The following is a 23,902-nucleotide window of genomic DNA, read 5'->3' on the forward strand; positions in this document are numbered from 1 at the left end:
CAGCTGTGTTATTGTCACTGTGACAGGGAGACACTCTCAGACACAGCGCTCATGTCAGCTTGTTCTCATGCAGGAGGATCAGCAGCTCCATGTTTGTCTTTCTGTTTGAATCATGATGTGTTTGTGCCATCAGAGTCTGTCATGAGTACTCAGGGTTTCACAGCAGCTCTTCTGAATGCTGACGAGGACTCCAACCTCATGTTTCACCTCTCTGAGCTTCTGATGTCTGTGAACACTCGTGTTTCTTCTCTGGGCTCATCTGGACAAAAACACCTTTCTGTGTTTGGCTCCAGCCTCATTCTGACTGACAGGAAGTGTGTTATCCATGAGCTGCACTTCTGTGAGAACGTTTCCTGCTGTGTTTCCTGTCTGTGGACAAACACGAGTGTTTCAGCTGAGGACTTGGTTCCTTCCACCTGTCCATACAGGACATCACGCTGTCTTTTCTCTTTAAATGCAGCTCCAGGTCCTTCCACGTGCTGCTCTGTATTTGTGCAGTTTGTAGTGTGTCCTGGGAAACGTAGCACACATGGTGTTCTTCTGCTGTTTCCTCCTTTCACTGAGTGTGAAACACTGACGCTGTGCTGTTGTTCACAGAGGGGAGCTGATTCTAGCTGCAGCTGGACTCTGTCATCTAACTGAATGTGTTGGTGCTGATCACGGGGCTCTGAGGGGGGAGCAGCAGGAGGACTCTGGATACTGACGTCAGTGTATCTGTGGAAGCTCACACAGCGTGTCTCTGTCATTCAATATTGTGCTATATATTGTATCTATGCAAAGATGAACAGACTGTGTATTCACTGGTCTCTGTGCTGCTGACTGCTTTGCTGCAGCTCTGATGTCATCATCACTCCCTCCTCCACCCTCAGCAGTCCCAGCATGCTGCTGTGGTGCACCCCACCCTCACTCTACACCTGAGCCATAGACCACACCCTCCACCTCAATATACACCACAGTTTTCTCTGCTATGGAAATGAGATCAGGAGGAAATCATTATTATTATTATTGAATAAATGCTCACATTAATGTGGGCTTATTTGTTTCATATTAGAAACATTAGTTGAGTGTTTTTAGTATAAAATGGTGAAAGTCCCTCTTTTTGCTCCTCCCCTCACCTGTGGATGGACGGTGCTGTTACCGTGGTGACAGCTTGGATGTGTTTCAGTCCTGCCTGGTTATCACTGCAGGAATCTTTACTTTCACATTTATTACAGGTAATAACTCTGATTTTTCTGTGTATTATGAACTAAATGTATCCTGACACACACAGAGATGGATGAGCAGAGGTCACATGATGAAAGAACAAACATGGAGTCTTTGATTTATTTAGATATTTATTGATGAATGCAAACAAACCCTGACACTGAACCATCGTCCAGCTTTCACAGAACAAACCTGATCACATGACCTGCTGACCCAAACAGTGAAAAGCTCCATGGCAACAACAACAAACAGCCTCACATATGTTAACAGAGGCTGTTAGAAGCACAGAGTCTTTACAGTCTTTCTCCTGTTTGTACACAGATCTCTGCACATCTTCATCACAGTTACTCACAGACGTGCAGAGTGTGTGGATATCAAAGCTAAGTTTCCACCATGTTTGTAGTCTGTACTGGGACTCATGGAGCATCTCTCTATGAGCACTCAGTGCTTTAAACAGTGAGTCCCAGTTTAACCAGCAGCCTTCACACCACACATCACACAGACATGGAAACTTCAAACCCTCAGACTGAAGACACCTTCAGAAATAAATAGATTGTGATGAAGATGAAGAACTGGAACAGTTTGCTGTGGTTTCTTCTGTTCCTGTCAGAAATAAGAGTCTGGCAGCACTTTGCTCTCCTTCCACATGTTTAAGGAGGAAGTGAAGAAAAGTGAGTGAGTCGTCTTCCTCTGTGGGCCCAACATCAGGCAGCAGCAACGTATTTTTAAAAACCCAGCACACTGCTTCAGAAACACTGAGTCCAGGTGACCAGAGTCATGTGATCAGTGAGGTCTTCACTCAGGACGTCACAGCTTCAGGACCTGATTCAGAGGTTTATAAGGACGTGGATCATTGGTGCTGATGTTGTGTGAGAGCTGGTGAACCATGGGGAACATAAATAACAACCAGGCCATCAGCAATTCTACCCCCAGCTCTAAAACCTACATAATACACTATACATATAGTTATATAGGTTATAGTATGTTATATATAAACGTAGCTGAAGCAGTTTAATTTGTAGCTTCACGCTGCACTTCATATGTTTGTCCACCAGATGGCAGCACAGAGGCCTGTGTTGGAAAGCTTTGAGTAATGAAGCGTTTTCAATCCAAGCTTCAGAAAGCTTCATGTGGTCATCAAGGAAGCAACCAGGAAATATCTGCTGTGTGTAAAAACAGCAACACAAGAATCCAGAATGAAACCAGCAGCAGCAGCACCTGATATATATGATACTAATATAATACATATACATATATAATCCATACTAATGATGAAGGAACTGAGCTCACAGTCCATTGTTCATTCAGTGAACTACTCAGTTTATTTTGGGCCTCAGAAATGCTCACTCTGTTTGTACATCACTGTCAGCAATAGACTCATTCTGCTGTGTGGACAGGAACACATGTGACATCACTTCCTGTTTGTTTGTGACTAAAGAGGAAGAAGTTTACAAGGAATCATTTAGAAGAGTTTCAAACATCAACTGATTGAATCCATGAATCTGAAAACGTGTTTGTGAGTGAAAGAGACAGACATGTACAGACTGAACTATCTGTTCAACAGTCAGAGTGTTTCTGTAACAGGAGACACTCTTTACACCCCACTCAGCACAGGGACACTGAGGAACCAGACCAGACCATAAACCCAGGATAAAGAGTTTGAGTGAATGTGGTGTTGAAGGTGTGGAGGTGGATCAGAGTGTCAGAGGAGACTCTGTAGAAGGACAGAGTGCCAGCAGGACAGTCCACATACACTGCTGCTCTGTTAGAGACAGAGGAGGAGGAGGAGGAGGAGGAGATGTATGTTTGTATGTTATTGTGAAGGACAGAATGAGAACCATCATTAGAGCAGTACAGACTCCAGGACTGATCATTGTATCCAAACACACAGTCATCACTGCCTCCTTTCCTTCTGATTCTTCTGTAACTCACTGATATATAAACGTTTCCTCTCCACTCGACCTCCCAGTAACAGTGACCAGTCAGACCATTTCTACACAGCAGCTGTTCAAAAACATCAAATCTGTCTGGATGATCAGGATATGACTGAACCTCCTCCACATGTGTCACCTTCCTGTTGTTGTCAGACAGTTGGAGGTTTGTGTTCACTGTGTTTGTGTCGATTGTGAGTTGACAGGAATCTGATGGAGAGAACAAACACAATCCAGCTGCAGTTATTGATCCATCATCTGTTCATTGATTGACACTTTGATGATGACTCCTGACATGATGAAGATGGTTGAATGTGTGCTGCTTTGTTTTCATGAATCCCATTAAAAACACACTTACACTTCCTCAGACCTGGTCTCAACCATCGGACTCCAGCAGGCTCCACCCTGAAAGGAGGAGGGGGGTCAGAGCAGCACAGTCAGCATGCACACATGGACATTACATGGCTCTCATACACACACTGTTACACACTGAGCTCAAAGCTCGGCTCCACTGTTTTATTCAAAGAAATCTACATTTATTTATCAGCACATTTAAAAACAGGTTGAGCCAAAGTGCTGCACAGAGTAGAGATAAAATAGGAAACATACACAGTAATTACTATAAAGACTCGTCAGAATTGAAAGCTACAGAGTACAAATGTGTTTCCAACCGGGTTTTAAAAATGTCGAGTGTTGGTGACGACCTGATGTGAAGGGCGACTGTTCCAGAGTTTGGCTGCAGCGATCGATAAAGCTCACCTCTGTTTTTACGTCTAGTTCTGGTCAGAAGCTACTTATCTGCAGACCTGAGGGCTCGACTTGGATTATTTTGTTAAAGAGAGATAAGATGGAGCCAATCCATTCAGAGATTTAAAGACAAACAACAAGATCTGGAAGTGGATTCTACCACGTACTGGTAACCAGTGGAAAAAGCTGGAAAAAGCTGGTGATGGGTCGTCTAGCACAGACCCACCGCTGGAACCAGACAATTCATGAGGGAGAGAACTGTGACAGCACCGTTCCTTCACTTGACCTCAGTCGCTCTCGTCTGCTCCCTCGTAACACTGCTCTTTATTGAGGTTACATGAATATGCATAAGTTCATTAACATGTGACGTCTTACACAGGTATGAACAAAGAGTACCAGTCTGTGCATAGTGTAGGTATGTGTGTGTGTGTGTGTGTGTGCGTGTGTGTGTGTGTGTGTGTGTGTGCGTGTGTGTGTGTGTGTGTGTGTGTTCCAGATGTGACCCTGTGACCCCAAAGCTGGTGCTAAGAGTCCAGTGGTCCCCCTAACAAAGGGCTCTTATACTTAACCAGACACAGAGTAGGTGTCCTCCTACACCAGGGGTCTCAAACTCGTGGCCCGCGGGCCAATTGCGGCCCGCAGGACGATAGTTTTTGGCCCCCACCTCAATATGAAAATTTAATGTTAGTTTGATAATGTATGACACTTTACAGTGTTGTGTGCGGAGCTGAATTAACCCACCAATCAGGGTGGGATATGGATCTCAGGGGACACCAGCCGGGCTTGATGCAAGCAGGGAAACATTTCTCAATGAGTAAAAGTTACAGCAGCGTTGCCCTGGAGTGTTTCTTTCTTTTCTGTGCCTGGCTGGCTTCCTCCTTTCTATTGGGCAAACGCGGACATTCGCCCCAGCGCGCTGCGTTCACAACACTTCAAAAAAAGTTGTTTTTTTTAAGTTGCTGCCCAGCGGGACGTTATACGTATACAGATTTATACACACGTCAGTGGGAGTTTTAGTTATTTTTTCACAGAGAGAGATCTCATATTAACTCTCAAAGTGATGCGTAGGCGGCGGGATAAAAGAAAAGTAATGAACTCAATGCAGCCCAATTTAGTCTGCAGTCACATAGCGACACCTGTTCATCGGCAATAACAGTCCCCGGTAACCCGGACTAATTATAGGGTCGCACCGTAATTTGTGGGTCGATGTTTTTCATTTGCATCACTCCGTTTGCATTGCAGCATACATGAACATTACATATATTTCAATATAATGTAAAAGCAGTCAAAACAACTAACATCAGAAACAGGTGATGTTATTTGTTATATGTCACGGTGTCATTTCCGCTTCTTTCTCCTGTAACAACAGCCCGGCGCCGTGAGCAGTCGCCTCTTTTGCGCTCGCCATCCCTGTACTTTGTACCATCTGCAAACGCCACGGTGTTCGTGTCATCATGAAAGACATGAACATCGAGCGTAAAAACAAAGGAGACTGCTACCGGCTTTTTATCTGCCGATCGCCGTGCTACGGTTGCAAGAAAAAGAAGCAGAAATGACGTTCTCTACGCGTTGAGACGGTCCCCGTCCGTCGGCTAAACGTTTGATTGAAACTTCAATGCGACAGTGACACCAAGTAGAATTATAAATGTTACATAGCCCCAAACATGTCTTTTTCAAAGCCTGCGGTGAAGAGAAAGGTTGGTGATGAGCACCGACAATTTCAGGAAAAGTGGGAAATGCAATATTTCTTTGTTGAGCACAGGGGCACCCCGACCTGTCTTATTTGCACAGAGAAAGTTGCGCTGCACAAGGAATACAATTTGAAACGTCATTACACAACTAGACATGCTGAGGTGGATGCAAAATACCAGGGAGATCAGAGAGCGAACCGGGTTGCCAGTCTTAAAACAGATCTACTGAGGCAGCAAGATTTCTTCAAGAAAGCAACCAAAGAGAATAATGCAGCAGTCGAAGCCACGTGGTTAGTGAGATGATTGCTAAAGCAGGGAAGCCATTCACAGAAGGTGAATTTGTCTAAAAGTGCATATTGCACTATTATCAACATGCAACATTATCTGCTAATGCTAAAAAGGCTGCCGTTATTAACTAATGCTAATTTGATGTGAATTAGCATTATGCACTAATGCTAACACTTACTTTTAAACAATGTGAGTAGCTAACGCAAACACTATTTCCCTTAACTTTATAACAATATGAACGGCTAATGCTAACACTCTTTTTCCTAGCATTACAACATCTGAGCTGCTAATGCTAAGTAGGCCGCCATTAGCACCTATGTCTAATTTAAGGCAAGTACGCATTAGAACCTAATGCTCATAACGTTTTCCTTTGCTTTCTAACAATGTGAGCAGATACTGCTAAATAGCATTAGCTAATAACAGCAGTCTAATTTAATGCAAGTTAGCCTCATTTGCATTATAACGATGTGAGGAGTTAATGCTAAGTATGCTGCCATTAGCGGCTAATTCTAATTAGGGGTGAATAATTATTACCAGCTAATGCTAATATTGTTTTCTCTTCCCTTTTAACAATGTGAGCAGCTAGTGCTAGGTAAGCTGATGCTACCAGCTAATGCTAAAGCTAATTTAATGTGAATTAGCATTACATTACTGAGGAGTTAATGCTAAGTAGACTGCCATTAGCAGTTAATGCTAATTTTAGGTGAATAGGAATTGGCAGCTAATGCTAATACCATATTTTCTTGCTTTATGACAATGTGACCAGCTAATGCTAAGTAGGTTGCCGTTATAAGCTAATACTAATTTGAGGTGAATTAGCATTACATTAGTGAAGAGTTAATGCTAAATAGGACGCCATTAGTGGCCAATTCTAATTTTAGGTGAATAACCATTAGCAGCTAATGCTAATGCCATATTTTCTAATTTGAAGTGAATTAGCATCCTCCGCTAATGCTAACTCTTTTACCTTGCATTATAACAATGTGAGCAGCTAATGCTAAGAAGGCTGCTGTTATTAGCTAATGCTAATTTGATGAGAGTTTAGCATTATCGGGTAATGCTAACACTTTTCCCTTCCCTTTTAACAATGTTTGCAGCTAGTGCTAGGTAGGCTGATGCTAGCAGCTAATGCTAATTTGATGTGAATTAGCATTAGTATTAACTCCTCACTAATATAAGTAGACTGCCATTAGTGGCTAATGCTAATTTTAGGTGAAAAGGAATTGGCAGCTAATGCTAATACCATATTTTCTTGCTTTATAACAATGTGACCAGCTAATGCTAAGTAGGTTGCCGTTATTAGCTAATACTAATTTGAGGTGAATTAGCATTATCCGCTTATGCTAACAAAGGTTTTTCTTACTTTTTAACAATACGAGTAGCTAATGTGAACACTTTTTTTATTCAATTTTAACTTTTCCCCCTGCAATATGAAGAGTTAATGCTAAAAAGGACGCTATTAGTAGCTAATTCTAATTTTAGATGAAAAAGCATTAAAAGCTAATGCTAATACCATATTTTCTTGCTTTATATCAATATCAGTAGCTAATGCTAGGTACGTAGCCATCATTAGCTAATGCTAATTTAGGTGAATTAGCATTATCCACTAATGCTAACATAGTTTTTGCCAACTCTTTTCCCTTGCATTATGACAATATAAGCAGCTAATGCTAAGAAGGCTGCCATTATTAGGTAATGCTAATTATAATGTGTGTTAGCATTATCCGCTGCTGCCAGCAATGTTTTATCTTACCTTTTAACAATATCAGCAGCTAATGCTAACATTACTTTCATTTCAGTTAAGCCTATTTAGCATTAATTAACTTCATTTAGCATCAAGAAGTTTATGCTAAATAGGCTACCATTATTAGCTAATGCTAATTTTAGGTGAATAAGCATTGGCAATATTCTCTTGATTTCTAACAATGTGAGCAGCTAATGCTAAGTAGGTTGCTGTTATTAGCTAATGCTAATTTATCCGCTAATGCTAACAATTTTTTTTCTTACATTTTAACAATGTGATATGTGTTACCATTAATAACTATTGCTAATTTGATGTGAATTAGCATTATCAAATAATGCTAACTACTTTGCTAACAATGTTTTTTCTTACTTTTTAACAATACGCCATTAGTGGCTAATTCTAATTTTAAATGAAAAAGGATTAACAGCTAATGCTCATACTGTTTGCTTTGTAAGAATGACAGAAGCTAATGATACGAAGTCTACCGTTATTAACTAATGCTAATTCACATCAAATTAGCATTAGTTAATAACGGTAGACTCTTTTCTCCTGCATTATAACAATGTCAGGAGTTAATGCTAAGTAGGCTGCCATTAGGGGCTAACTCTAATTAGGGGTGAATAATTATTAGCAGCTAATGCTAATACCGTTTTCTCTTTCCTTATAACAACTTGAGCAGCTAGTGCTAGGTAGACTGATGCTACCAGCTAATGCTAAAGCTAATTTGATGTAAATTAGCATTATATTAATGAGGAGTTAATGCTAAGTAGGCTGCCATTAGCAGCTCAAGGTAATTTGAGGGGAATAAGCACTAGTAGCTAATGCTAATACCCTTTTCTCTTGTGTTATAATGATGTGACGTTAATGCTAAATAGGCTGCCATAAGTGACTCTTTTCCCTTGCATTATAACTATGTGAAGGGTTTATGCTAAGTAGGCTCCCATTAGCAGCTAAAGCTAATTTGAGGTGAATAAGCATTAGTAGCTAACGCTAATACCCTTTTCTCTTGTGTTATAAAATGTGAAAAGTTAATATTGTTCTCAAACAACAGAATGAGAATGAAATATTGATTCTAACAGGGCCCATAAACAGCATTAGCTTAGCAGCATTATCTTATCAGAGTTTCCATTATGGTCAGACAAATCCTTAGCAGAGCAAAGTGGCCTACTTAGCAATAGCTGCTCAAGTTGTAGAAAGCACAGGGAAAACAGTATTAGCATTAGCTGCTAAATGTGCACTTGAGAACAAATCTATTGTGAATTCAGCCGTGAATGTAGAGTTTCCAGTAAGCTTCCATTTCCAAATGTTAGCTGCTCCTGTCTGCCTCTTTGTCACACACACAGACTGAAACGATTCACAGCCTTGTTTCATCCTTCTGTCAGTGTCACTGACTGCCACTGTGACTGTGGACATACAGCATGGGAAACATACACATGGCTGACACTTTATTAGGTACACAGTGGCCACTATCTCAGGTACACCTGTGACCTAATAAAGTGTATCTAAAGTTAAAAAATGTTGTCTCTGTCCAAATATTTATGGACCTAACTGTAGTTCTACTTTTAATGAAACTCTCAACATGACTTATCAGTTATCATTAATGTTCCTGCAAACAGACTCCCTGGAGACCCCCTACATAAATATCCATGTACTATCCAGCTAGACTAGTGTTTCTGTCCCTGAAAATATTCCTGCATGTGTGATTGTTCATGTCTCATTTGCAGGAAACAAACAGGAACTGAGTGAAGGACACAGGAAATGTTTCCAGCTCTTCCTCCTCTATCAGACATCCTCTCCATACCTGAGAGTGTCCAGTCTCCAGCCTGGATCCTTCAGTCCAGCCGACAGCAGCTTCATTCCTGAGTCACCTGGATGATTGTAGCTCAGGTCAAGCTCTCTCAGATGGGAGGGGTTGGAGCTCAGAGCTGACGCCACAGAAGTACAGCCTTCCTCTGTGATCAGACAGCCTGACAGGCTGCAGACACACAAAACAACAACAATCCGTCTGTTATCCATCTCTATGGCAGCATAACTAAGGGATGGTTCAGGGTCACCTGATCCAGCTCGAACTATAAGCTTTATCAAAAAGGAAAGTTTGCAGCTGATCTTCAAAGTAGAGAGGGTGTCTGTCTCCTGAACTCAAACTGGGAGCTGCTTCCACACCCAGTCCAACATAGCCAGGCTTTCTTTGTGTTTGCTGCTTTGATAAAACCTCAAATCCCAGTCAGAGATGATGAGCATCATCACAGTGATGATCATTTCTCTGTTAACCCAGGCTTTCTGCTTCAGGATCTGCACGCTCACAGAACAAGGAGACCTTTAAACATCATTTCACTAAATGGATGGACTGAGCTCAGCCTACTGATGAACTGGATAAATAAAGATTTGACCTCAGTGTGCTCAGTGTTACTGTCTATTCCTAACATATTCCTAACATGATAGCTACACTTTAGAGCTCTAAAACTGGAACTGACACATATTTAAACTCTACATGTTACTCAGTACATTCAGTTCTGACACTCGCCCACAGTCCAACAAAGGAAACATGGAGATCACATCAGTTTGTCACCAAAGTCTAATTATTCCAGAGGGCAGTGTTGATACAACTAAAGTTATCTGGAAGCAAAGTTGAGTTTTTTATTGTCGGAGTACTTCATGTCTGAAGTATCACTTAAATGCATTACACGCTGTTGATGGCAGCAAACAAACCACCCAAACAAACAGAGGTGGGAGGCTTGGGCAGACTACGTAGATTCAGCTTGTGGGAGGAGTCTAGATAAAACAAAGAAAGACAAGCTAACAAACGCCATAGTGAAGTGAGTAGCTACAAACTGCAGGCCGATTAGTGTTGTTGAAGAAGTCGGTCTGAGGAACGTTCTTAGGATCAACAAATGACGGCATGCATGAGCCTCCCTCAAGACGCACCATCACAAGAAGAATACATGAGCTGATTTGTTATGAGGTAATCAGCTGATCTTAGTTTAACTGGAAGCCCTTCACAATAATTGCAGTCTTTATTTTTTCCAACTACCATCAGTTCGTCTGTAACTTAAAGTCACACTAATGTCGTTTAGTTTCTATAGTTTATGTAGTAGAAGTATACTACAGTACTCTGATCACTGATAGGATAGATTTATGTAGATACACCTTTGTGTTTAACTTTACTGCATTATAGTACTGTGATCTTTGTCCTTATATATGGCTATATTAGCTATACTGATGTATGTACATACAGTGGGGCAAAAAAGTATTTAGTCAGCCACCGATTGTGCAAGTTCCCCCACTTAAAATGATGACAGAGGTCAGTAATTTGCACCAGAGGTACACTTCAACTGTGAGAGACAGAATGTGAAAAAAAAATCCATGAATTCACATGGTAGGATTTGTAAAGAATTTATTCGTAAATCAGGGTGGAAAATAAGTATTTGGTCACCTCAAACAAGGAAAATCCCTGGCTCTCACAGACCTGTAACGTCTTCTGTAAGAAGCTTTTCTGTCCCCCACTCGTTACCTGTATGAATGGCACCTGTTTGACCTCATCATCTGTATAAAAGACACCTGTCCACAGCCTCAACCAGTCAGACTCCAAACTCCGCCATGGCCAAGACCAAAGAGCTTTCGAAGGACACCAGGAAAAGAATTGTAGACCTGCACCAGACTGGGAAGAGTGAATCTACAATAGGCAAGCAGCTTGGTGTGAAAAAATCAACTGTGGGAGCAATCATCAGAAAATGGAAGACATACAAGACCACTGATAATCTCCCTCGATCTGGGGCTCCACGCAAGATCTCATCCCGTGGGGTCAAAATGATCATGAGAACGGTGAGCAAAGATCCCAGAACCACACGGGGGGACCTGGTGAATGACCTGCAGAGAGCTGGGACCAAAGTAACAAAGGTCACCATCAGTAACACACTACAACAGCAGGGAATCAAATCCCGCAGTGCCAGACGTGTTCCGCTGCTGAAGCCAGTGCATGTCCAGGCCCGTCTGAAGTTTGCCAGAGAGCACATGGATGATACAGCAGAGGATTGGGAGAATGTCATGTGGTCAGATGAAACCAAAGTAGAACTTTTTGGTATAAACTCAACTCGTCGTGTTTGGAGGAAGAAGAATACTGAGTTGCATCCCAAGAACACCATACCTACTGTGAAGCATGGGGGTGGAAACATCATGCTATGGGGCTGTTTTTCTGCCAAGGGGACAGGACGACTGATCCGTGTTAAGGACAGAATGAATGGGGCCAAGTATCGTGAGATTTTGAGCCAAAACCTCCTTCCATCAGTGAGAACTTTGAAGATGAAACGAGGCTGGGTCTTCCAACATGACAATGATCCAAAACACACCGCCCGGGCAACAAAGGAGTGGCTCCGTAAGAAGTATTTGAAAGTCCTGGAGTGGCCTAGCCAGTCTCCAGACCTCAACCCCATAGAAAATCTGTGGCGGGAGTTGAAAGTCCGTGTTGCTCGGCGACAGCCCCAAAACATCACTGCTCTTGAGAAGATCTGCATGGAGAAATGGGCCAAAATACCAGCTACTGTGTGTGCAAACCTGGTAAAGACCTATAGTAAACGTTTGACCTCTGTTATTGCCAACAAAGGTTATGTTACAAAGTATTGAGTTGTATTTTTGTTATTGACCAAATACTTATTTTCCACCCTGATTTACGAATAAATTCTTTACAAATCCTACCATGTGAATTCATGGATTTTTTTTTCACATTCTGTCTCTCACAGTTGAAGTGTACCTCTGGTGCAAATTACTGACCTCTGTCATCATTTTAAGTAGGGGAACTTGCACAATCGGTGGCTGACTAAATACTTTTTTGCCCCACTGTATATGTACGTACATATAACTGGATATGTAACTTATCTATTCATCTTATTTGTCATGTATTTGTATTGTGTACTTCCTTTTTGTAAGAAACCACACACATGATAACAGCCACAAGAATCAATCAGTGAAAGAATAAAGTGCCTCAAACCGAACCTTAAGCTCCTTATTCCACATGCTGGGATTATTTGGCCTTCAGTGGTGTTCTGGCTGACACACCGGAGTGACCGGAGTGCTAAAGAGTGAATCAGACACACCAGTGTCATCCCTGATATCTCCACTACATTTAATCATGCTTCAGTTTGTGGCTGCCGTTAGCTGGACTGCTAGTTAGCTGATCTGCTAGTTAGCCGGTTCGCTAGTCAGCTGGTGTGCTGACCAGCGAACCAGTAGGTTACAAGATGAGCTTGTCTGTCTGATGAGCCAGCTCTCTCTGTCTTGGTCGTTTTGTCCTTGGGCAAGACACTTCACCTACCGCTTACTGGTGATGACCAGAGGGGCCGATGGCGCAATATGGCAGCCTCGCTTCTGTCAGTCTGTCCCAGGCCAGGTGTGGCTACAACTGTAGCTTACCTCCACCAGTGTGTGAATGTGTGAGTGAATGAATAGTGGAATTGTAAAGGGTCTCGAAAAGCGCTATATAAATGCAATCCATTATTATTATTAAGAGCATCTTTAGGCCTGACTGTGCTCATTCTTCCTCCAGCCTCTCCTTACCAAAGATAACAACTACATCAGTATTAGCTCAATAACAATTTCTGCAATTCAATTGTGGACATTCATTTTTAAACCTTGTGTAAAACAATAAAACCTAAAAGTCTGAGTATTATTCTTTGTGCAAACAGCTCTTGCAGGTTACCCCGGACTTAATAATTAAATTATAATAATGATAATAACCTTTACTTTAAGCAGCTGTTCAGGCTACTAAAGTCATCCCAGAAATAACAAGTGACACCATTAATAGTGGAGCTACCTTTAACAGGTGAAACTGATTTGACCTATAAGGCTACTGCAGTTACTTCTTATCAGGGTTAGTAGGGAAGACATCTGAATGAGGTAGTTAGTAGTATGTAGTTAGTACCGGGCAAGTCCCCTCCCCCGCATCGGCACCAGAACCCTGTATTATCTACAGGGTAAGACGGCCTGTTTTATCAAAGTATGGCCATTACTACTGTGATCATTTGCAGCCCATTGTGCCGTTCACTCTGCTGGGATGAACCACTGGAGCTCACACAGTCATCCCTTTCTTTCTCTCAAGAAGAAGTGAAATAAATATATTTATTATGTTACGAGTCTAATATTCTTTAAATCAAACTGTAACGAATAAATCAAGCAAGAAGATTTGGTGGCTCCAAGTGTTGTAGAAGAAAAGATAAACATCTCATTTTGAGAAATCAGCCTTTAAAATTAACTAAGTACTGTGAATAAAAAACAGACAGCGAACCAATCAGTAGTCGCCAATATCCTCTTAATTTCATTCACAAAGAAATCAAATATATATATTATGGGCCCAAAGGAGCCTAAATCTTTAAATTAGGCAGTACATGGAGTATTTTTTTAAATAAACAAAGCCATGACTATAACAACTTTTAGTAATTCAGAGTCCAATTATCCACTCAAATGTAAATAAAAGTTCACTTGACAGCTATATGAAAGTTACCTATTTATACAATAATATAAATCACATTTCAAAGGATCATCTGTGGAAAAGTTTGAATACTGACCTGAGAGTTTCCACTGCACAGTGTGAGCTCTTTAGCTGAGCAGACAGAAGCTTCACTCCTGAATCCTGCAGGTCAGAGTTACTCAGGTCCAGCTCTCTCAGACTGGAGGACTGGGAGCTGAGGACTGAGGACAGAGCTTCACAGCTTCTCTCTGACAGGTTACAGCCACTCAGTCTGAAAAATAAAAGACAGTCTATACAACAAATACTCATGTAGAGTTTGTTAATACATTTCACAACATTAAATCTTGACTTTCTATTTTTAAAGGAAACATAAACATACTAAGATACAACATCATATGGATGAACTTTAATTAATAATTCTAAAAACAAACTGTTTTCTGATCTAACCTCGGAGTATTCAGTTTACAGTTTAAACGTTGTAGTCCAACAGACAGAAGCTTCACACCTGAATCCTGCAGCTTTCTGATACTCAGGTCCAGCTCTGTCAGACTAGAGGACTGTGAGCTGAGAACTGAGGACAGAGTTTCACAGTTTTCCTCTGAGAGTTCACAGATGTTAAGTCTGAAGATAAAAACATGAATAAAGATTGTTGTTAAAGTGTAATCAGGGTGCAATAGCTTATTGTCTTGTGCTGAGCAGGTTAGTAAAACTTCACTTTAACTTGGAAATGACTAAAAATGCTATGAAACAAGGATAACTGGATAAAGACATAAACAAAAACAAACATCAAACACATAAACAAACAGAACTAAACAGAATACAAATTGATCTGACCTCAGAACATTCAGTTTGGCGTGTGGACTCTCCACTGCAGCAGTCAGAAGCTTTACTGCTGAAGCCTTCAGGCAGTTGGTACTCAGGTCCAGTTCTCTCAGACTACAGGACTGGGAGCTGACGACTGACAACAAATTTTCACAGCCTTCCTCTGAGACGTTACAGCTGCTCAGTCTGAGAGAGAAAAGGAAAAAACAAAAACAAAAAAACCAAACAATATATGTGATCAAATGAAATTTGTTTATATGTTGAACCTTTTTTTAAATTTTATTTTAAACCTACGAGACTATGAGTGCTACCAATCCAGTGCACATGATTGGTACCTTGATGGTACCTTGCTCAGGGGTACCACAAGGTAGCTATTCAGTGGATTCAACCCCTGACCTTATGATCATGGGGCGACCACTCTACCTACTGAGCTAATAATTCTGTGTACACTATCATACAATATTAACTAAAACAATTATTTTAGAAAATATTACTAATTCAATAATCATTATGCTCATTACCTGTGTACTGTGAGGAACACTGGATTTTAAACACTAGCTGTATAAAACTCTTCCTGTTAAAGGTGCGTATAAAGGAGATGAGCTGAAATGCAGACTTCATGGAGAATGTTTGCTGTCAGGAAATATCAAAGACAAAGCAGAGATCCATCCAGTCTCTTCCACTAAGCCCACAGAGGGACAGACAACCACTCTCACTCACACCTGCATGAAGTTTAGATCACCAGGTAAGCTAACTGCATGTCTGTGGACAGTGGGAGGAAACTGTAGAGGACCCAGAGAGAACCCACTGTAATTCTGTGGGAACACTGGTTATGAAAGCCTTACAGTTACATATGGTTACTGACAAGAAACACGACCTTAGAGGCAATTTCAGTAATGAAGACCGAAGTTCTCCCTCCATACGGGATAAAAACATGACAGCACAGCAGAGATTTATATTTAAAAAGGGAGAGTGTGCACTGAAAGTGAGATACAAACTTGAACTTAAATTACGAACATCAGAAAAAGATGTAGGTGAAGTCTGGCAGGTGAAGTTTGTGCTTTAGAATAAAACAACCAAACTCCTGGAGTTGGAGACAAGTGAACAAGCTGAGGATAATAAACCTGTCAGAGGGGCTGAAGCATCAGAGCTCATGTTCTTATAGGCTGGGTCTGGATTGTCCTTTGATAAGAGTTACAGAACAAAGTGTGTTTTACAAATGCTGGAGTGAAACATTAAAACTACCATATATTTACTGAGTGACTGATGATCATTGAATTCACTATTTTAAAAAAAATGTTACAGTGCTCTTTGAACTCAGCATTTCTGATTTATTTCCCATGATTTTAACAATGAAGCGATGACAACATGTTTACTTACAGAGCTTTGTTGGAGGCTTTGACCACTGGCAGCATTCTCAGAAGAGCCTCCTCTGAAGTAGAGTATTTCTTGAAGTCAAACTCATCCAGATCTTCTTCTGATGACAGTAAGATGAAGGTCAGAGCTGAGCACTGAGCAGGAGACAGTTTACCTGTGGAGAGACTTCCTGAAGTCCTGTGCTGTTGGATCTCCTCCACTAGAGAACGATCATTCAGTTCATTCAGACAGTGGATCAGATTGATGCTTTTCTCTGCAGAGAGATTCTCACTGAGCTTCTCCTTGATGTACTGGACTGTTTCCTGATTGGTCTGTGAGTTACTTCCTGTCTGTGTCATCAGGGCTCGTAAGAGAATCTGATTGGTCTGCAGTGAAAGACCCAGGAGGAAGCGGAGGAACAAGTCCAGGTGTCCATTTGGACTCTGTAAGGCCTTGTTCACAGCACTCTGCTGGAGAGACTCTTTTCTTCTAAAAAATCTAGACCGCTTGGAGGTTGTTTTTTGTTCTTCCAGCAGATTGAGTCCAGAGTTGATGAAGGTCAGATGGACATGAAGAGCAGCCAGAAACTCCTGAACACTCAGATGGATGAAGCAGAACACCTTGTCCTGGTACAGTCCTCTCTCCTCTTTAAAGATCTGTGTGAACACTCCTGAGTACACTGAGGCTGCTCTGATATCGATGCCACACTCTCTCAGGTCTGATTCATAGAAGATCAGGTTTCCTTTCTGCAGCTGATCAAAAGCCAGTTTTCCCAGAGACTCAATCATCTTCCTGCTCTCTGGACTCCAGTGTGGATCTGTCTCAGCTCCTCCATCATACTTGACCTTCTTCACTTTGGCCTGAACCACCAGGAAGTGGATGTACATCTCAGTCAGGGTCTCGGGCAGCTCTCCTCCCTCTCTGGTTTCCAGCACATCCTCCAGAACTGTAGCAGTGATCCAGCAGAAGACTGGGATGTGGCACATGATGTGGAGGCTTCGTGATGTCTTGATGTGGGAGATGATCCTGCTGGCCTGCTCCTCATCTCTGAATCTCTTCCTGAAGTACTCCTCCTTCTGTGGGTCAGTGAACCCTCTGACCTCTGTCACCATGCCAACACAGTCAGGAGGGATCTGATTGGCTGCTGCAGGTCGTGTGGTTATCCAGAGGCGAGCAGAGGGAAGCAGTTTCCCCCTGATGAGGTTTATCAGCAGCACATCCACTGAGGTGGACGTTCTAGGGTCAGTTAGGATTGTAGTTTTGTGGAAGTCCAGAGGAAGTCGACACTCATCCAGACCATCAAAGATGAACACAACCTGGAAGTCTTCAAAGCTGCAGATTCCTGCTTCTTTGGTTTCAGTAAAGAAGCGATGAACAAGTCCCACCAAGCTGAACTTTTCCTCTTTCAGCACATTAAGCTCTCTGAAAGTGAATGGAAACATGAACTGGATGTCCTGGTTGGCTTTGTCTTCAGCCCAGTCCAGGCTGTATTTCTGTGTTAAGACTGTTTTCCCAATGCCAGCCACTCCCTTTGTCAGCACTGTTCTGATTGGTTCATGTCTTCCAGGTGAGGCTTTAAAGATGTCTTCTTGTCTGATTGTTGTTTCTGGTCTGTCTGGTTTCCTGGATGCTGTTTCAATCTGTCTGACCTCATGTTCATCATTGACCTCTGCAGTCCCTCCCTCTGTGATGTAGAGCTCTGTGTAGATCTGATTCAGAAAGGTTGGGTTTCCTGCTTTAGCGATGCCCTCAAACACACACTGGAACTTCTTCTTCAGAGCAGATTTAAGGTTACGATGACAAACAGCAGCTGGAAGTTCTGAATAATAATAATAAAAATACAACTTCAACAATCATATTTTACAAAATGCTGATGACAATTTCTGACCCACTGAGAAATGACAGAACACACTGGTGTCACAAGTCTCTCATTTATCCAACAGCTTAAATCTTTAGATAAATCCTCTTACTGCTCTGCAGACGGTCAGCCAGCTCCTCCTGCTTCATTCTCCTCAGGAAGTCCACTGTGATCTTCACAAATGCCTCTCTGCTGCTCCTCTGCTCATCATCCTCCCTCTGAAACTCCAAGCACTGGGGCTTATTTGGATTCAGAGCCTTCTGGATCTTCTTCAGCTCGTTCTTCGCAAAAGTGATGATGTTGTCCTCCAGCAGCTGGAACAGAATACTTTATGAATGAGCCACCACTCTGAACTTCAGTCTACAAAACATCAAGAAGGTCCTGAGAAAATGTGAACGCTGGTTTGAGGGCGGAGTCAAGGAGGCCATTTATGTGAAAAGGGAAAGACCATCTCTGAATGGAGGAGGGGCCTAAGGGTACATCTGTCACCATCTTTAACAACACTTTAACAAACAACATGAGATTTTAACAGTAATGTAAAAATCCTGTGATTCATTGTTATTAAGCACAAACACATCTATGGCCCCGTTTCCATTAGTAGCCGCTCAGATCGACTCACCACAGGTCGCCACGACTGGACTGGATCCACTGGTTTCCATTACAGTTGAGGACCACCTAATGTGGTCGTCTCAATATAGCCGAGTGTCAACTCACATCATTAGTAAGTGTTAATGCTCCTAATTTCCATCATATTTGTCATTTATTGCTCAAAGTTATTGAAGAAACAGTTATTCAGCTTCATTCTCACTGATCTCAACTACAAACTGTTTCACTTTGGTTTCTGTTTAAAGCCTCGATGTTTAAAATGTTTCCCTGTGATCAATGTTGCCTCTAATTTTTCATGTGTCTGAACACAAACTCCCTGAGCGTCCCTTGGACCACTGTGAGCAACTGCAGACGTGTGCACTGTGGTCACGCCAGCATCGAATCCATCCAGGTTACATGGTTATTAAAATAATCTAATTACTGCATTTATGTTAGACTACTTTTAATTAAGTGCTTTAGCGCACTTACAATGAAAATTAAAAACAACCTTGTTCATGACCTGTGTAGCATGTTAACACTATTGGAAGTAAAAAATAACTTGAACTCCAATTTTGAAAACACAACTTTATTTATTTTTTTATTTATTATTAAGCTCTGACTTGTATTATGAGTCTGAGTCTGTGGTCTGGGAGAGAGTCTGTAACTCTGGATGCAAAATACAGTAAATAATGACCAGTGCTGGGTAATTAATTATATAGTTACTTATTCAAAAAGGTAAAACAAAGATTTTTGCAGCTGTTTACCTAAAAATGCAGTCAAGGCGTTTTTTTAAATAAACATTTCAAACTATTTACAGAACAATCAGCTGTTCTGCATCAAATCTGATGCAACACAAATTATTTGTGCCACTCCAAAAATAATTTCTGTCCACTATGAGATGAAGGAGAACAACAGCCTGATACCTGCAGGCCTGACAACAGCAGATGTATCACTGCTGTAACACCTGTAACACTCAGCAGTCGCATCATTGTTCTGACACACAACAACACTATTGACTACACTACACACTAACTACACACTAACTACACTAACTACACACTAACTACACACGATTTGTGTTAAACGTCACAAATCTCTCACATCTCAAACACGCCGTCACTCCTAAAACTTCCCCCTCCCTAAACAACTAAATGCCATGTTGCCATATCATGTTTTGATTGGTCAGCATGGTACTTTTTTCGACCAATAGGAAAGGGTGGGGTGTTTTGGTTTCATCTTTGCTCACAGGTGGAGAGCGCTTTCGAGCGTTTTCCTTATGAAACGCTGTTTTTACCGTTTCTTCCCGCAGTAAATATAAACAACAATATTATTCAGGAAGAAAACCAAACAACCAAACCAACTCCAAAGGTTGTACAAGTTGTCATTAACGTGGCTTCACTCCACATCAGCCGCTTTGCTAAAACACCGGCGTCGGCACATAAGGACGCTGTCATAGCCTGTCAGCGACGTTGATTAGCTGCGTATATACGAATGTGAATCGCATCATCGGCTGGACTATGGGATAAGGTGGCATCGTTCTGATCCCATACGGGAGCAGCCAGTCACTGACTAACACTGCAAAACTGAATTGTTAACCTATTTACTTTAATTTCAATTCAGGTGGATTTTTTTTGTGTGCAATGCAGATTTTCTGCACACAGAGACGTGCCAGCAGTCAAAGTTTGTTTCTTTTGGACATTTAGTCCACAGAGTCCTTGGTGTTCTGAAAGGGACCTACAAATAAATGTATTATTAATAATAATAAAGTAGTTGTTGTACATGTACAGACCATAAATATGGAGTCCAGCTGTGTTTGATGCTGCTGGGCAGACTGACCACTGGGAACCTCTGAGCTCTGCTGGTCCACTCTGTGGAGGAACCATGAACACACACACACACACACACACACACGCACACACACGCACACACACGCACAAACACACACACACACACACACACACACACACACGCACACACGAGGCCACTTTGAGTATTGAAATGTGAATTTAGCCTCTAAAAGCTGTGTTCAGTCACTTTTGCTGCTTCCCTTGTTGCATCTGTATTTGTAGTTTCTCTGTCAGAGATCAAAATGATCAATAATACAAATGATCCTCCAGAGTCCTTCCACTGTTATCCTCATCACTGACACTTCTTTGTTGTGTTTTAAACTCTGTAAAAACACAAAGATCATAATTCCCTGAATGACTTCAATGTTTTTCTAACTGAACTTTGATTCTAAAGTTAAAGGCCGTTTCTCAGTAAATGTACTTGTGATACGTCATCATTCACAGATCAAGTACGTTTCAACTCAAAGTACGTATAAAGCCAAGTGTGTAAGTTCATCTCTGAATGTTTGTGATTCCTACGTTAAGTTTAACAACCGATATATGAAGCTCGGACGTCTGTGCGCTGCTGAGTCTGTTTGTTTGTTCATTCCAACCATCAAACTGTTTACCTGCAGCACAGTTTGTTTGTTTTTCAAAGTAAAACTGTGAAACACTTTTTTCATACTTGTGTTCAGTTTTGTATAGAAATGACACAAAATTCAGTGTCAGGTTAAATGTGACAGAAACAGCTCACACTAACATCCATCCTGATAAAAGATGAGTGCAGGAAAACCCTGTTTGCATTTATTTGCACTGCTTTCCATGTGTGAATGAGGCGAGTATCAAAGTGCTCAGAGGAGAAAAGCTCCATATAAGAACCATTACTCCCAGTATTATTCCAAACTGGTCCAGCCTATAAAGATGAACTCTGTGTGAACAGCTGACCTGTGTCATGTGACCAAGAACACAAACATGATCTACTGTCAGATCAGGACACGTCACAGTTACTATGTTACTGTTTAACAGCACACTGCAACATTCACACGTTCATCTAACAAACTGGATCATTAACAGCTGCATTTTCACACGTTTCACTTTGTTTGACTACAGATTCAGCAGACAGAAAGAAGTTGATGAGGAAACAACAGTTCAGTTCATTTCTGTCCTGGTTGATGAAGATGGCAGCACTGCTGAGGAGCAGGAAGTGGGGATCAGACTGAGTGAAGAGTTTCAGGACAGACAGTTTGAGAACATCTCCTCTTCCTAAAAATAATCTCTGAGTATCTGCTGTGTTTGTGGAAACACTCCAACACACAGCGCTGCACATATGAACAGGTGTGTGAAACAGAGCTGACATTAAACATGATGGAGGATTTATTCACAAACACACAACAACATTTACACACACATTACCTCTCTGCAGGACGACACACGCCTGATTTAAAGTGAATGATAGCCTCTTTAGACCCGTCACTCTTTAAGGACACAGAGCTGGGTGGAGGTCCAGGCTGGTTCCTGTGAATAATGATGGAGCAGTGATGTGAGTGCTGAGCTGTGACATGGAGAAGAGTCATGGACAGTTAGAGATGGTCATCTCACCTCTGAGCTTTGGTCTGGCTCTCATGTTCCCCACACAGAGTGCTTTTAGAGGGAGGGACTCCCTCCTCTCTGTCCTCACACTGATCCATGCTGCTCAATTCACATCAGCTCACACACACTTTCTACCTTCACCTGCAGAGGAAACACAAATCATTCATGTGCACATCAGCTGAAATCCTCCTTTCCATCATGTGTGCTGTCCAAATATCAGCTGCTTCTTTCCTGCTTCATCTCAGTGTCAGCTGAGAGAATGACAAACCCACTACGTGTCAACATTTGATGGATGATGACACAGAAATGTGAAATGATATTGACCTAAATCTGTCCTGATGATAATGAGAAGCTTTGATGAGTTGTGACTGTCTGAGGTGTTACTAGGATGTAGAAACACTGGAGCTCAGCCCTGAAATCTTTGCTGTTTTCACTTGATAACAGCAGCTGTTTAAAGTTACTGAGTGTGTTTGACAGTAAAGTGAATGTAAATGTGAGACACTGTGTGCTCACAGCTAAAGGCTGCAGTCAGCTGTGTTAGAGCCTCTTTCACACAATGATCCTTTAATAAACACTCAGAGCTCCATGTTGATGAAGCAGTCATGTGTGAGCTTGTGTGCTGACATGTTGACAGTTTGACTTCAGCTTTTACTGAAGAAAATCCACAGAAGGCTGAAAGTGAAGCATCACTTCCTGTTTGAGGAGAGCCAACAGTCTGTTTACACGTCATGTCTGAGTTACAGCTGGAATAAATGATCATTTGCAAAGTCTGCTGCTCTTTCTGTAACCATCTGACCATCAACTAACTCTGTGCTGATGCTGCTGCTCTCATTCACAAAGTGCTCAATTACATTTTTAACTTGTGTCTTTAAGAGCTCTTAGCGTTAGCTTAGCTTTAGCATGCTGTCTGACTAGCTTAGCGTCAGAGCTCTGCAGGTGTGTCGTGTGTAAATATTAATCACAGTGACAGTGAAGGAGGTAAAGGTGAGAAAAACACTGCAGCTGAGCTGTGACGTCATCACGTACGCTGCGTCCTCTGTGGGCTCTGAGTGAACTCACAAAGTACAAACTACAAGTACACAAACACGAACGTAGCTCAGAGTGGCGGACACACTCGGCCTCGTTGGTCCAGCTGTGAGTCCGTTACCGTGAACTATGGAGCGGCAGATTTGTGCTGAACTAAGCTGCACACAGCTGATGTTAGCCAGGAAACATTACACACTGACTTTAATGGAGAGACCGGAAATACAAACACACAGTTTGTTGTGTGAAGAAATCAAACATGAGCTGAACAAACAGTAAAGTTCCTAAAGACAAACTGTTAAAGGAGGAAACAAAGCAAACTTACAGTTTCTTCACACACCAACAACAAGCTCCACTCCACGAAGTTCAGGAAGTGAAAGTAAACTGAGCAGGTAGAAAACACCCAGAGAGGCGTTTGAGGACACTCGGGAGCAGTGGCGTGTCCAGCGCTTGACACCCTTGAAATCCTTTTCTATGTAGCTGACAGCTGGTAACTGTGCAGGGGCGGGTCTAGCAAAGTTTTGCCAGTGGAGCAGGTAGGGCATTAACAGGAAAAGGGGGGCACAAAAAATACTTTGCTTTCTTATTCTCATTTAAAATGTCTCGCTTTTAATAAATAATTATCTGAATCTTGCGAACAAAGTTTTTATCTGATGTAAAATGTATAAGGCAGCATATAAAGTATTTACTTGCTTTCAGGTTTCATTCAAATGTTAGTCTTTTAATTTGTTTCCCCACTTTTTTCCTGTTTCAAAATCAAACTTGTGAGAAGATTATC

At 41.7% G+C, this 23,902-nt stretch overlaps 1 protein-coding gene across 1 annotated transcript; it reads right to left on the minus strand.

The window, feature by feature from the left end:
- Positions 1-1,286: 1,286 nt before the first annotated feature.
- Positions 1,287-23,539, minus strand: LOC148101076 (NLR family CARD domain-containing protein 3-like). Its single transcript, XM_087845782.1, has 12 exons — positions 23,450-23,539; positions 22,111-22,242; positions 21,925-22,026; positions 20,475-20,553; positions 18,213-18,414; positions 16,267-18,061; positions 14,899-15,072; positions 14,512-14,685; positions 14,162-14,335; positions 9,406-9,579; positions 3,493-3,539; positions 1,287-3,344 (listed from the first exon to the last, which is right to left on the minus strand). The coding sequence occupies exons 2-12, from the start codon at positions 22,197-22,199 to the stop codon at positions 2,809-2,811; spliced, it is 3,546 nt and encodes a 1,181-aa protein (XP_087701908.1). The 5' UTR covers positions 22,200-22,242; positions 23,450-23,539; the 3' UTR covers positions 1,287-2,808.
- Between the last annotated feature and the right edge of the window lie 363 nt (positions 23,540-23,902).

Source organism: Neolamprologus brichardi, chromosome 9, assembly GCF_056152115.1.
Source record: "Neolamprologus brichardi isolate AB-2024 chromosome 9, ASM5615211v1, whole genome shotgun sequence".
NCBI lineage: Eukaryota > Metazoa > Chordata > Actinopteri > Cichliformes > Cichlidae > Neolamprologus > Neolamprologus brichardi.